Source organism: Moschus berezovskii, chromosome 17 (genome assembly GCF_049115385.1).
Source record: "Moschus berezovskii isolate FMDL1 chromosome 17, NW_MosBer_1.0, whole genome shotgun sequence".
Taxonomy (NCBI): domain Eukaryota; kingdom Metazoa; phylum Chordata; class Mammalia; order Artiodactyla; family Moschidae; genus Moschus; species Moschus berezovskii.
In genome coordinates this window covers 30,721,477-30,735,429 of record NC_142476.1, presented here as the reverse complement: position 1 = coordinate 30,735,429, position 13,953 = coordinate 30,721,477, and the positions used below count along the sequence as shown (strand labels likewise).

The window sequence follows — 13,953 nt, the reverse complement described above, 5'->3', positions numbered from 1 at the left end:
TTCAGCTCATACCAGGAAACAAATACCTCTAGAGAAGTATAGGAATGCAAAAAGGGTATTTATTGGTGGAGCTGCTTTGTGAGTACCTATGGGGACACAGAGGGATGTTGGGAGAACTGCTGCTCACAAGTCAAGAACTGACAGCAGAATGGGTCTCCCAGGGTTCTTCTGCCATTGGGTAGAGTTGAAAGTGGCATCCCCTGAACCAGCCCTGGGCACAGGAGAGTCCCCACCACAGTAATGCTGCCCCAAATCCAGTGACAGGCTAATGACATGCAGTGAGAAGGGGGCAGAACCCAGGCAGGTTCATTCAAGGGGAGCAGGAGCTGCAGAGAGCATTTAAAAAATATAATACTAAATCATAGAAGTAATTACACATATACTTCACATTTCACTGCATATAAATATTTTATCTTTCACTAATATTACTGAAAACATATATCAACTTTACAGGAAATCTGGAAAAGAAAAAATTCCGTAAAACACATCTCCCTAATATACTTTTTTTCCATAATACACATCTGAATAGCATTCTGATATATTTTCTTCCAGTTTTTCCCCAAAGTTTTTGAAAAACAACTTCTATTAGTTTTTTTTCTGCTTTATAAAATAATGTGCTCATTGAGGAAACTGAAAAGAGCAAAAAGAAGAAAATAAATTGTAATGTACAGATAACCACTTTCGTATTTTAGCATATATTTCTATCTATGCTTGTTTAAAAACTATCCTAAAGTCCATACTGCTTCACATTGTCCTTTTCCCCTCACCTCCTAATAAATCTGGAACACTTTTCTACATTATTAAATATCCTGTTGTATTTTCAAATGACTATAATATTCCATTTATATACTCTAATAATCCCCTATTGTTGGATACGTAGGTTATCCTCTTTAACTGTTATAAACATATATCATTATAGATATTATTCCTGATTATTTTGTGTGGACAAACTTTTATATGGATGAAGTCAAATCCATCACACTGTTAGGCTATAAAAGATATTGCCAATATGCCCTCAGAAGACATTGTTCCTCTTTGCATACCCACCAGGAAACTGTTTTCTAATCCCCCCCATATCCTAGCCAACAATGGGATTACCACTGTTTTTATCTTTGACTAACATTTTTACATACTTAAAATCATACAATATTGCATCCTGCTTTTAAAACTTTTAGTATTTCACAAGCATTTCCATGTTGCTAGGTTTCATAATTAGTTTCAATAATTGTATAACATTTTTCTTTTATTGAATATTTAGGTTGTTTAAGCATCTTCTTGTCTGAAACTTTTTTCAGATTTTATTATTTCCATAGAATAGACACTCAAAAGTGGAATGACATGAGCTAAGGAGTATGAATAGTTTATGGACTTGATACATATTGCCCAATTGCTTTTCAAACGAATTTAAGAGCTTATAAACACATTAGTAATGTTTGTGAGAGAAACAGTCTCCACGCACCTTCAACAGCAGTAAATTCTACGATTCCTCCTCCCCCTTTTTCACTGAACAGACAGAAAGAGGTATATGTACAAGATGTTTTGTTTTGCTTTTCTTTGATTCTTAATGAGGCTGGCATTTCCCCGTGATTGTTTGCTAGAAAATGTTTTCGTAACATTTTGGTAAACACTGAAAATGTCACCTGGTTCTTGACTTCTTGGGCACTGGAATTGCCTCGCGGGTAGGCAGGGCAAGAGACGATGCCAACCCAGCAACAGGACACACAGAAGTCACTGTGACTTCATTGAAAACAGATTCTAAGCGCTGACAGCCATGCCATGCTCGCCCACTGACATACTTGTCCCTCACCAGTCCTGGTATCCCCTCTTTGTGAACAACGCCAGGAGAAAAGGCTGGATGGTTGGAGAGCACCCAGTTCCCCTTTCCACCCGAGCCAGACCCCACTAAGCTGGGATCACACATCTGTCTACGTCTCCGGAACGAAATTCAGGGTGGCGGTGTTGCGAGGGCTTGGATCCGGAGAGTCGCCTACTAGGATAGGATCCTAGGATCCGGAGAGGGTCCTATTGCAGGGGGATGGGCTTCTCCCGCCTGCAGTCAGGCGGCGTCGAGAATCTGATGAAGCACTCGGCGGAGACCCGTCCCATCGATGGGCCTTCTGTTTTATTTCCTCCAGGACCTCGCCCGGAGAACTGGTGTTTGTGTGCGTCTTGTAAATACCATGAGCAACACGCGCGCCTTCGCTCGTTAGCCCCGGCGGTGGGTGTGCGCGCTGCCGCCCCTCACGCACGAGGTGGGGAATTGTTCAAAACACCCGCGGTAGCAGCGGGTGAGGCAGGGCGGTCTCGAAGGCACGAGCGGGTCGGACGCAGGCAGAGCGGCCGGGACGGGGCGGAGGAGGACCGAAGAGTCCACTGGGAGCCGCAGGCCGCGGTGTGCGGGGGCGCGCACCCGGGGGCCCGCGCCCCGCTCCCTCCGCGCGCAGCCCCTGGCGGCCCTCCACCACCGGCCGCCGCCCGCTGCGTGACTCGCGCGCTCCGGGCTGAGTACGGGCTGTCCCTGGCCCGGCCTCAGCCAGACGCGAGGGAGAGACAGCAAGGGCTGGGAAGCGCCGGCGGGAAAGGAGTTGGCCGGAGGAGAAGAGGAGGAGGCCGAGGACGAGGAGGATGGAGTCATCTAGTTACGGAGCGCGCTCGATCATCAGGCCGGGAGAAGCCCGGGACCGAGAGCGCGCGACGGGAAGACCCCGCCGAGCGGCCCGGCCTCCGAAGCGCCTGCCCGCCCTTTGGTTCGAACGGACGAGCGGAGAGGACACGAGCCGCTCGCTGGGGCCGGGAACCCCCGGCGGAACCCACGGAACCCTCGAAGGCCCGGACACCGCCGTCCGGGACACCTGCTGCCGCGGCCGAGCTAGCCGCAGTATTTATACCCGGGGCGCGAGCGCGCACCGCGGGCAGCGGGTGGGGGAAGGCCCGTGAGGCCCCGCCCCGCTCCATGCGGTCCCGCCCTCCTGCCCGGCAGGCCTCCCTCGGGGCGCTGGGACCCCCACTCCGGCCTGGGTCCGCCACTTGCTGCCCGGTGGGGGGCTTGGCTGAAGGGCGGGCCTGCCTGCAGAAAGCGACGTCACGCCCGTTCCTGCAGTGTGAATGAATCAAAATGCCTGGGTGACCGCGGCCTCCCCGGCGGCCGGCACGCCAAGGGTGGAGGGGGAGGGGGAGGGAAGCGGGCGGGGGAGGGAGGAGGGGAAAAAAAAAAGCCAGAGCTGCAGCAACATCGGCTCAACCCGGGATGTGCACCAACCCGGGAGAGGGAGATCAAAGGGATTTGAAACAGACCGGGGACTGGCAGGGGGAGGGGGCCAGGCAGCCTGTGGAATCCTGCTGGAGAAGCGGAGGGTCCGCTTCCACCGTGACTTCGGCGGTCTGGTTGGGTGGGTTTTTTTTATTATTATTATTTTCCAATTTCTGAATCCAGCTTGAGCGAGAGATCTCCGTAGACTGCGACTCGCTGGCTCTCGCTCGGAGATGATGCAGAGCGCAGCTGTCCCCGCGGAGGGGGCTGTCAAGGGGCTCCCGGAGATGCTTGGTGTGCCGATGCAACGTAAGACACCCCCCTTTCTCGCTGATTTAATTTGGTAGCCAGACAGCCAGCAGCTTGGGCCGGTTTGGGGCGGGCCGGACGCTGCGCGTAGCCTGGACCGGAGGGGACGGGCGGGGTGAGGGGCCGACGGCCGGGGCGCAGAGGTGGTCACAGGGCAGGGGCAGAGTGCATGTGAAGGGCCTGGCCCTTGGCTTTGGGGGCCGAAAGTGAACGCCTCCGGGATGGTGCTTGAGGCGAACCGAGGGATACCAAAACCCGCATCCCCATCCCGTGGCTTTTCTAGGAGCGTTGGGGAGAGTGCTGTTTGGGGACGCCAGGGGAACAGGCTGCAAGCCAGGCTAGAGCCCTGGGGTGGTTCCCCCAAATCACTCCCCGGGGGGGCGGGGAGGGCTGCAGTCAAAGCTCGCAGTACCGCTACTGCAACTTCACCCCAGCTGGCGGAAAGTTGGAGAGCGCGTCCCCCGCCCCCGGGGCTGGCGGCACAGAAGCCCAGGCCCACTCTGTCCCCGCGCGCAGGGCGTGCGCGCCTGGTGCGTCCCCAGCCACTGCTGCCCGCAGCGCCCGCCGCCTGCGCCGCCGGGGACTGCCAGCTCCCAGTGAGGAAATCCACTCGCCATATTCTAGCAAGCCGAGGAATGAAGGGAGGGGGAGCATCAGGACGAAGTTCTGAACTCGGGGTACATCCTTGGCGCACGAGAGGGCAGGTTTCGGGATGGCTTGGACCGGAAGGGAAGAGATTAGAGCGTCAGGGCGTTTTGCTCGCCCGCTCGCTTGTCTTTCCTGCGCCCGAAATTAGGAAGGTGGCCGGAGCTCAGAGCCTGTTTATCTTCAGGTATGTGTGTGAGTACGTGTGTGTGCGCGCGCGCAGGGATTTTCCAGGTGGGAATCTGTTTCTGTCCCTCACTCGCGAAGGGTGAGTCTTCGGTGGAAAATCTGTGCAGAGGCCAGAGCAGGTCCCGTGGCGTCGCGCGCGCGTGGCGGGCGCCGCGCGAGCCCTGCCCCGCCGGCTCTCAGGTTCCGCGGAACGCCCCTGGGCATGGTAGAGAAAAGAAGGGCTTCCTCCCGCTACTCGCCGAGGGGTTTCCGCCTGCGACTTCTTCCGTGGAGCGGTAGCTACATCCTTGAGGTTTAAGTAAGGGCCGGCTCATCCACGGATGGTACCTACCTACGAACTAGGGTGCACGAGCGCGCCCTCCTGCGCCCCGGCTCTCCATGACAAGGTTTCTGCCCCAGCAATACCTCAAAGGTAGGCTGGCGAGTGTGCCCCGACTCCGCGACTTCCTAAGAAGTTTGTGAGAAGAGACTAGAAAAGGATAGCTTCACGCAAATCTATTTAGGTTGTTCCTTGACTATCCTACAGTTATCTTTTGTGTCTTTTTCGGTCAATTTTTGACAATTCTAAGTCTGCGCTGTGCCTTCGGGAGTTTACTGCTAAGATGTGTCTGTAGAAGGTGTTGGGGGCTCACTGACTTCTTGCTCCCCTCATCCATCAAGGGCGGGGAGGGAGGGGGTTGTCAGCCCCCTCGCACACACACTCACAAACCGTGTCAAATGTGCTCCGGCTTAAGCTGATTGTCACTCTGTGCAAGTGAGGTACCTACTTGGTAGGGGAGTGTGAGAGTGGACGACGGTGTGTGTTTCTCGGGTCCTTTGGCCGGGTACAGCTGTGATTTAATAGCGGTGGTCCATAGGTGGCCTGTGTTAGGACTGCAACATAACACAGTGGGTTTTGCTCTGACAGCCTTTCTTTGGATGCCTCGCACACACTCTCAGATGGTCTCACTTTTTGTTTTTCTTTCTCAGAGACAACTTTGATTCCATCATCAGGAATTCGATTTCCTAAAATGCCTAGAACTCACCCTCAGAGCTACAGTTTGCCAGGGCTCAGCGTCTGGGTTTGAAGTGTGGAAAACTTAAGGAGGTAGAGAAGGGGACTCTCATTCCAGGGTGGTCCAGCGAGGCAAGGCTGAACCAGGAGGGGGTGGTCTGTCCTTCCTTTTGTCTTGTCCTGGTTCTGTGGCCTGGGTTAGAGGTGGCACTGGCCAAAATTGAGGGCACCAATCCCCTTGGGGATTGGGATCAGTTTTTTTTTTTTTTTCTTTTGGGGATGTGTGTGGATTGTTCCCTCACCCACTGCAGCAGATCTGGCTTCTGGCTATTAAGCTGCTGGTGCTGGGAACTGGGGGTGGAGGGGAGGAGGGAGGCTGGCCTGTGGTATATATACCCAACCATTCTCTTTCTTGGGATGTAGGACCCAGTAGCCTAAGAATTCCATGTAGAAGTGGACATGTCCTTGGGCCTCAGGGAGGGAGAGAGGTAATCCTGGGATGTGGGTGTTTAAACCTGGCGTGGGGATGGGGAGCAGAGAATAGAAAAGCTCTCCAACAGCCTGGGTCCCTCCAACCCACCAGCTGGAAGGCTTACCCATCCCTCCACCACAGCCACCTTCTGCTTCTTCACCCTGAGCCACCACAGATGGAGCCCAGGTCTAGAGGTCCCCCCACCTCAATGCCTCTGGTGCCCTGGCCTCTAGGGCATTACAGTGGTTGGAATCCAGTTTGGTCTTCTGCTTTGAGGGGATGGTTTAGCGCATTCCCTTCAGGAAATCATTACCAAGTTATATAATCATTTCTCTCTCTTGGCGGCCCTCTTCCTTACACACTATCCGCTCCCATACCCCCCCAACCTCCCCCCAACACACACACACTTCTTGCTCCTGGGTGGCCTGGTCTATGGCACTCCCTGTCCCCCTGCTTCACCACTTGGAGGTTGCAGAGCAGGTCCCGGCCTCGCTCCCACAGCCCCTGGGTCACCCGATGAGGGTGCGCTGGGCACAGGCTTTCTTGGCTTTCTTCATCCCTTTGAGGGGCATAGGCCTGAGCAAGAAGCTTGGAAGAATCTGGAAGGAGGAGGCTGGGAGCAATCCAAGAGCAACTTAGGGTAGAGACATAAAACACCCCTCCCCCCTTAAAGCTTGGACTGGTTGCCTGGGCAGCGCCCCCTCCCGCCTCAGGTCAGTGTTTTCTAAGGAACTCAAGCCCTGGCTCCTTGCTCTGGGTGTGGGGAATACTCTATGTGCAGGAGGCGACACCCTCAGGGTCACATCCAGCACCGGGCGAGTTCGTTGCTTTGTGGGTGCCGGCGGACGGGTTCAGTAAAGGACCTTGTCCTAAGCTGATGGGTCCCAGCCACTTGGCCCACAGTTTAGGGTAGCTGGTTTCTCTTGTTCCCAGCACAGTCTGGCTTTGTCTGGGTGGTCCCTCAGGGCTGCCAAGGTCGGAGTCCCCACAGCGCCTGACCCTGCGCAGCGCTGGGTGCAGTGACTTCTTAGCCTCCTCCGAACCTCACTTCTCCCCGAATCCAGCGGTTCCAGCCCTGCTGGCCCCTCTTGCTGGCCAAGACTTTTAGGAACAACGAGGGACACGGCGGGGGTGGGGGGCGTTTTATCGGCCCCTTGCCTTCGGTTTTGGCCCATCTCACAAGTAGTCTCCCGGGGCACCGAGGAAAGGAAAACGGACATCCGAGAATGTTGGCCGGATCCCGCGGCAGGAAAGACTGATTAGCCCGGTCCAGACTGGGGGTGGTGAACGGGAAGCAGGCCCCGGGCGGAGGTCACCCACCTCTTACTTGTGTCCTAAGAAAATCTATCTTGCCACTCTCGTGAACCCCGAAGCTGTGGGCAAGAGTGTTTGGTTTTGTATTTGGTACGATCTGGGCAAAGGACGTCTCAGGACGCCTCACTGGCCTTCTTCCCTTCCGGGTGCTCCTGCGTGGGGTGAATTCTCCCTGTCCTGGTCGGGTCCGACTCCTTGCCCCCAACCTTAAACTCTTGCAGGCTATGTCTTAAGGGTGGAGTAAACGCATTTTCCCGGCAGGGAGTTCTCTTCAACTCTGGAACAGCGATTTGCTCTTCCCATTCCTGCCTTTTTCGTGGTTTCAAGGGAGGTTAAAATATATATATATATATATATATATATATATATTACAGAGAAATTGATATTTCATCAGATGCCGATGCAGGTATTCAAACAGCAGCCCCCAACACCGCAAACCTCTTTCCCTGCGTCATAAAAATATAGTCCGGCGCGGGCCAACTTTTACAGGTCAGACTGGTTGGTCCCGCTGGCAGATTTGGGCCTCGCCGGTTGGGGATTTGGGCCCTCCCTCCGCGAGGATCCTGTCCCACCGTCCGGCCCGAGCTGCGCACCGGCCAGAGAGAATTTGGAGAAACCTGGGTGAGCGCGGCCGTGCCTCGTTCGGGGCGGCGGGGTGCCGTGGCGCCCGAGGGGCTCGCTTCTCGGGCCTCCTCGGTTCCCATGCCTACATCGGAGAGGGCGGAGGGGAGCCCGACTGGGAAGCCGCAGTCTCGGGGCGCTCAGGGAGATGAATTAACGATTTAACCCAGACAGAGAGCAGGCTAGTGGGGCGAGCGAGGCGCGAAGGTCTGCACTGAGCGGCCCCATGTCCGCGTCCAGGGGAGAAGAGAAATCCGGGCTGAGAAGAGGAGGCAGGATCTAACTCGAGTGCTTCCCTCGCTTTGCCGCGATCCATCCTCGCGGAAAAGCAGAGCCAGGAGGGGCCAGGCGGGAGCGGCGTCCTCGGGTCTGGGAGCGCGACCTGGGTGACCTCGCCGCCACCGGGGCAGAGCGCCTCTGCCCCCAGGGTAGGCGCCGGCCTGGGTGGCCCGGGGGAACCGAAGATGAATTGCTTCCAAAAGCGTTTGCCTCTCACCTGCGGGCGGCGCACCGTCCGGAGCGAGCCCGCCGCGTGCCCTGCGTTTTTGAGGGCTCGCCTGGGGGGCAGGTGCGGACAGGGCGGCCCTTCCCGGGGAGCCAGCTTCGCCTGCCCCGCGTCCGCCCGCTCCACGTGGAGGGCGCAGCTGCGAAGGGGGCAAAAGTGGGGCGCATTCGGCATTTCTGCGCCTTGGCCCTTTCCCTCCGTCCACCTTGCCAGCCCACCTTCCTCCTCCTAGTTTATTATCCCCATTAGACTGGGATTGGCCAAGCCTGGAACCAGTTTGCTCCTTGTTAGGAGCCGGGCAGACTTTTCTCGCCGGGAGCGCGGACGGAGCGCGGGAACTATAAACCCTCTTCTGCCGCCTACCCATTTCGCACCAAGAATTTGGGAAAACATGTTAACGCCACCTCACCACACCCCCCACGCGGGCGGCACAAGTTTTTCCGTGAATTTTTAACCCTTAGAAAGCGATTCTCACATTTTGGGAGCGGATCCTCCAGCACAGAACCTGGAGGCAGCCGGCGGGTCCCTGCGCCGCGCGCCCCCTTCCCGCGTTCCTCTCTGGGCTCCTGGCCCTGCTCCCCGCGCTTAGCGGACCTGGAGGAGCGCTTGAAACGTGGCAGGCTCAAGAGAGCCGAGGTCTGTACCTGGACGGCTGTTGTAAATTAAATTCGACCTGGAGAGGGACTTAGTAATACTGTGCGCCCGGGAAGGAAATGGAGCGGGCCGCGGGTGGTTCCCACTGTCCTACAGAGGAAGGCGCGGCTGGGACTCAGCACAGGCTTCATTCACCCTTTGGGGCTCAGAGGTTGGCTTCATCAAGGATGGGATTTTTTTTTTTTTTTTTTAGAAGGCAGGGTGAAAGTCTTTTAAAGGAATCTGAAGGATGAAACTAGTCAGGAAGAAGAGTTACTAGCAAAGCCCGGGCGAGATGAAACCAGGAGCGGCAGGAAGTTAAATGAAGGAATACCAAAGCGAGGTGTACCTCCCTCCCGACACGCCAAAAATAAAGTGGGGTTAAGGCAAGAATGTAGGCTGAACGCTCTGGGGATTAGAGCTGCGTGAGTCTTCAAGACGTCTAGGAGTCAACCGACGCGACCAAATACCAGGGTCGATTTTTCAAAATCCAGTCCTCCTGGAGGTGAGGTGGGGTCGGGTGGGGTGGGGTGGGGTATGGTGGCGTGGGGTGGGGGGGTCGAAGCAGGCGGGAAACCGGCGTAGCAATGGCTTTCCATTGAGTAGACAGAACACAGCCCACGGGAGCGTCTTGGATTTTGAACAGTGACCTGATGACCCCGCTGACCAGGTGTAGACAGCCTCAAGTCCTAAATATTTCCATTGTCCTAACACTTCCCTTTTGCCTCGGGTTTTAGAGTCCTTTCTCTCTGTGCTCCAGTCAATTAGTGATTACTTTAGCTCCGCATTAGCAGACCGAACCCAGGGAGACCCAGGTGCTGGGAGGGCTGCAGTGGAAGGGGAGGGAGACGGCCACACCTGCAGTCATCCAGGGATGGGAAATTAGTTAACAGGCAGTCACCTTTCTATCACATTGTTGAGAGGTCTCCTTTGAGCCTCTTGGTTTAGTCTGTATGTGGGTATCTTGTGGGTTTCTCAGGGAAACTAGTCTTCTCCTAATTAAGGAGTTGTGGAGGGGGGAGGTGGGTGGAGTTGGATGGAGGGACCTTGTGACATTTCTTTCAATCAGGGAAATAGATCAGGATCGGGGCTGAGAAGCTTTGGAATGCATAGAGACTTGGAAACAGTTTAGCTGCTGAGCAGCCAGCCAAAGGGAGTAATCTTACCCACTTTGGGAAACCCAGGGCTGGAGACAGACTGAAACAGCCATTTGCTGTGGCGCACCAGATACCTTACTGTATAGATGGCTGAGTTTGGAGATGGATGGTGTGTGCAGGGGGTTCATTTTGTAATGGTTTTCTGCCTTTCCTGCCTTTCTGGAACGAGTGTGAACAATGCCCGTGACGCAGGTGTGAGCCAACAGGGTCTCCCACTTTTAGGAAAAGGTCGTCGTGGCTTGAGTGTCCGTCTTCCTTGGCCGTCTCTCTTTTTCCTTTCTCCCCTCCTTCCTCAGTCCGTTCCTTCCTTCTTTTGTGAGATCCTTGCGGGAGGAGCATGGGTTTGCACAGGGTTTCTGACCAGCGGGGTCTCATCAGGGCTTGAGTACCCAGCAGCCTGTGGGGAGGTAGATCTATCCATCTCTCAGGCAGTTTCCAGGAGGCTTGGGAGGGAAGAGCAATTTCTGGGTCTGGAACAGAAGTGGTCCCGGAGCGGGGCTGCTGTTGTTTGTGGTAGGAAGAAAAACTCACATGCCTTCTATGAGGTCTTTACGTTTTTGTCTCAATTTTATAGGAACCTCCATCAAAATGGAGCACAAATGGGCCACTTTGAGGCGCTGCAGCTGGGGGTAGGAGGACAGGTTTAACTGGCAAAATTGAAATGGATTCTTCCTTGGAAAATGTACTTTGGGTTAGTGGCGGGTTGAAAAAATTGTCTTGGGAGGCAGCTAGTAACTCCTGTTGGTTTTTGGCGGATTTCTTTTCTCTGAGCCCCACTCCCCTTCCCCCTGCCGATCTGGGTCTAGTCACAGATGTTTTACCGTGGTATCTCACCCTCAAATGCCTTTAAAGTATAATTGGCTTTAATTATAATGTTTGGGGGTTAAGGGATTGGTTCTGGGAACAGCTTAATAGAGACAAAACTTGCAGCCAAATTAATTGAAAGTTTCTTCTTATGAGGGAGCAGTTGCCAAACATATGGAATATTGCCGTAGAATGAGACATCAGAAAAATCCATTGTGGAGATTCAGCAATGATTAAACATGAAGAATGGAATGGAAATAGATATCTGTGGCAGTTCCATAGGCTGTCATGGATTCGTTTAATGTGATTTTTCGGTTTTATTTGCAATTATTAAGAATAGTCAATACTCAACTGAAGATGACTAATTCTGTGTCAATGTATAACCTAGGAGATAATTCTACACCTGCAAATATATATCTACATTTCTTATTTTATTTACTATGGGATGCCTTCTATTAAATGGTTCTCCAGATTCAGCCTTAAATGGTAACATCAAAATTGTCTCAAGGCTACTTTTGAATTTGATTTTCCATCGAAGAGGTTACTATTTTTGAGCTAAGCAGAAGAACAAAGAGATTTCCAAAGGGACCTCAAACCACCAAATGAAACAAATAGGACCCGTGGTGGAAAGGATTCTAGAGAAGAACAGAGGGAGAAGACAATGTTAGGTGTGATCATTTCTGATTCTCTGACTCTTTTCTAGTTGTTAGTCATTTATTAAGACAAACTAGAAATTAGATAAGATGTGTAGGTTGCTGTATTTTTAAAGTACATAAGCAAATAGGATTATATTAGAGAATATAATTTACCTTAAATGTGATGCCAGGTTTTGTTTTGTTTTTTACTTCTCTCAATATTTTTGTGGCTGGCCCAGATCATTATAGACAATGCTGTCATCACATAATAACACAATGTTCAATAAACTTTTAATTCTTAAATTTTAAAGAACCAATATTGGAATTTTGTGCTTCTACTGTGCTGTTTAAGATTATTCTTACTAGGTTATTAAGAGAAGTTTATAAAAACATTTTTGAAAATTATGCTTGGTCTCTTCAAGATACTTTGGTTTAGAATAAGGGAACATATAAATAAGGATGCTCTAAGTTCAGTCAGTCGCTCAGTCGTGTCTGGCAAACCATTTCTGTATTCTTGCTGAGAATCATGAACTCCTTATTGCCATAGAATAAGGAAACATACAAATATGTAAGCTCTAAACTGTTCAATAAAAGTGAATTGTCTTTAATAGGGAAAAAAGAAAGAGCCAGGAGAGGGGAGAAAACAGACACGTCTAGTTATGATTTGTCCCATAAGCTGCATCCCGTGTCTCAGTCGTCTGTTCCTTTGGCCACATTTATCAGGTGATTTGAAAAGGGGAGTTAGGACCAGGAAACAAGGTTTTATTGTCAGTAGGGATGGCAGCGACTTTGAATTGGAAAGTTTTATTTAAGAAATATGTATTGAATAACAGAACTTTTAATTAATTTAACTGTACCTGTGTTATAATTCTTAGACTTGGATATTCTAGAACTTAGGTTTGCATTTAGGCAGGCCTGATACCATACTTGCTATGTCCTGTGGCCTTATGTTAGCAACACTTCAGTATTAATCATTCCCAGATGAACAGAATAAGCCCCCCTGAGAATATTTCCCCAACCTGCCTTTTTAAAACCTCCTTCCTTCTTTCTTTCTTAAAGAACTTTAGGTAACAGAGCAACATTGTCTGCCATTAAGTGTTGTTTTCTCCCTCTTCTATGTTGGGAAGGAATGGGGAATTCCAAGAAAAACATTTGCATAATATTTCAATTATATATGTGTTTCCTTAAAGCCCCATTTGGCTTTTCTCCTTTCAGTTTGTAGTCAGTAAAAGAAAAGAAAAGAAAATTAAGTATTTTGGGAAACATACAGTAGCCAAATATTATTTAAGACAGAGTTCAAAACAAAAATTACTTACCAGCAAAAGGATTTGAGGTGAAACCCTCCAGACAGAGGCGACTTTGATGAGCATTGTTGGAAGCCTTGGTCTTCAATCAGTCTCGGAATCTATCACAGAGAACAAGAAGATTCTAGCCCTGGTTTGCTCCCCAATTGTGTACCCTTAGGGAAACCCTTTTAAATGTAGAGGTTCACTTTTCTCAAGATCTCAAGGAAGAGTAAATGAGCTTGCAGATTTGCAAGTTCTTGACAAAATTCATAGTGTGGGCAAACTTAAAAACCATGATCATGATCACAGTTCCTGTTCTGGGGGTGGAGTTGCCCTTAACAGGCTGGAGGGCTCCTGAGTTTCCCGAGAGGATGGCCAAGACAGTAGAGAGCATTGGAGGGATCTCCAAACAGGAAAGAAACCCTGGAAGCAGGTCCCAGGGACCGCCTCCCTATCCAGAAAGAAGCAAGGAAAACCTTTTCCGGGGCATAAGGCTGTCAAGTCAAATGGTTTGTGAAACAAAAAGAATTTTATTGTCCAAAAGGCAGTGATAAAGCAATGTCTTGCAGGATTCAAAAGTGGCCCATAAAGGTCCAAATTTTACAGAATACTAATCTGTTCAGAGACTGTGGTTAAACAAACATTATTCCAACCAGTACAAAATACCTGTCTTTAAAGTATTAAAGTATTCACCAGCATTATGGGTCCAACAGAAATATCTGAAATTCTAAATCATTTTCCCAGAAAGATACTTTCTCAAATACACTTTAGAAATCCTTGTCAAGTGTTTTGGTTCTCATTTTAGTTTCCTTAGTGGAAAAAAATGGTTTTTCCTCACCTTGTTGATCTTCTGTGACCAAAGAGATAGAAAGCACAATTTTTCAAAGAATTAAAATCGATTAAACAAACACAAACGATCTCTGAAATGTTTCTTGGTGGCCCCAGGTTCCTTGAGAGCAGTTTCTTGGAAATGAAGAAACGTGAGTGGGGAATAAAAATACACAGTACTTACTATACTTCACCAGAGGGGTGTGGGCAATTTGATCTGCTGCAGACCGTATTAGACCTTTGATCTCTTCCACTTCCCACCTTTCTGAAACTCCACAAATGGAGGAATTTGGGGATTTAAAAGAGAATCC

The 13,953-nt window shown here is 51.1% G+C and overlaps 1 protein-coding gene across 1 annotated transcript in view; it reads left to right on the top strand.

Moving 5' to 3' along the window:
* The first annotated feature begins 3,447 nt into the window (after positions 1–3,447).
* LHX4 (LIM homeobox 4) overlaps positions 3,448–13,953 on the top strand; it is a 43,022-nt gene continuing 32,516 nt past the window's right edge. Inside the window, exon 1 of the mRNA XM_055418800.2 lies at positions 3,448–3,559. Within this exon, the coding sequence (XP_055274775.1) occupies positions 3,484–3,559 (76 nt within the window). The 5' untranslated portion in view covers positions 3,448–3,483. The remainder of the gene's footprint in view (positions 3,560–13,953) is intronic.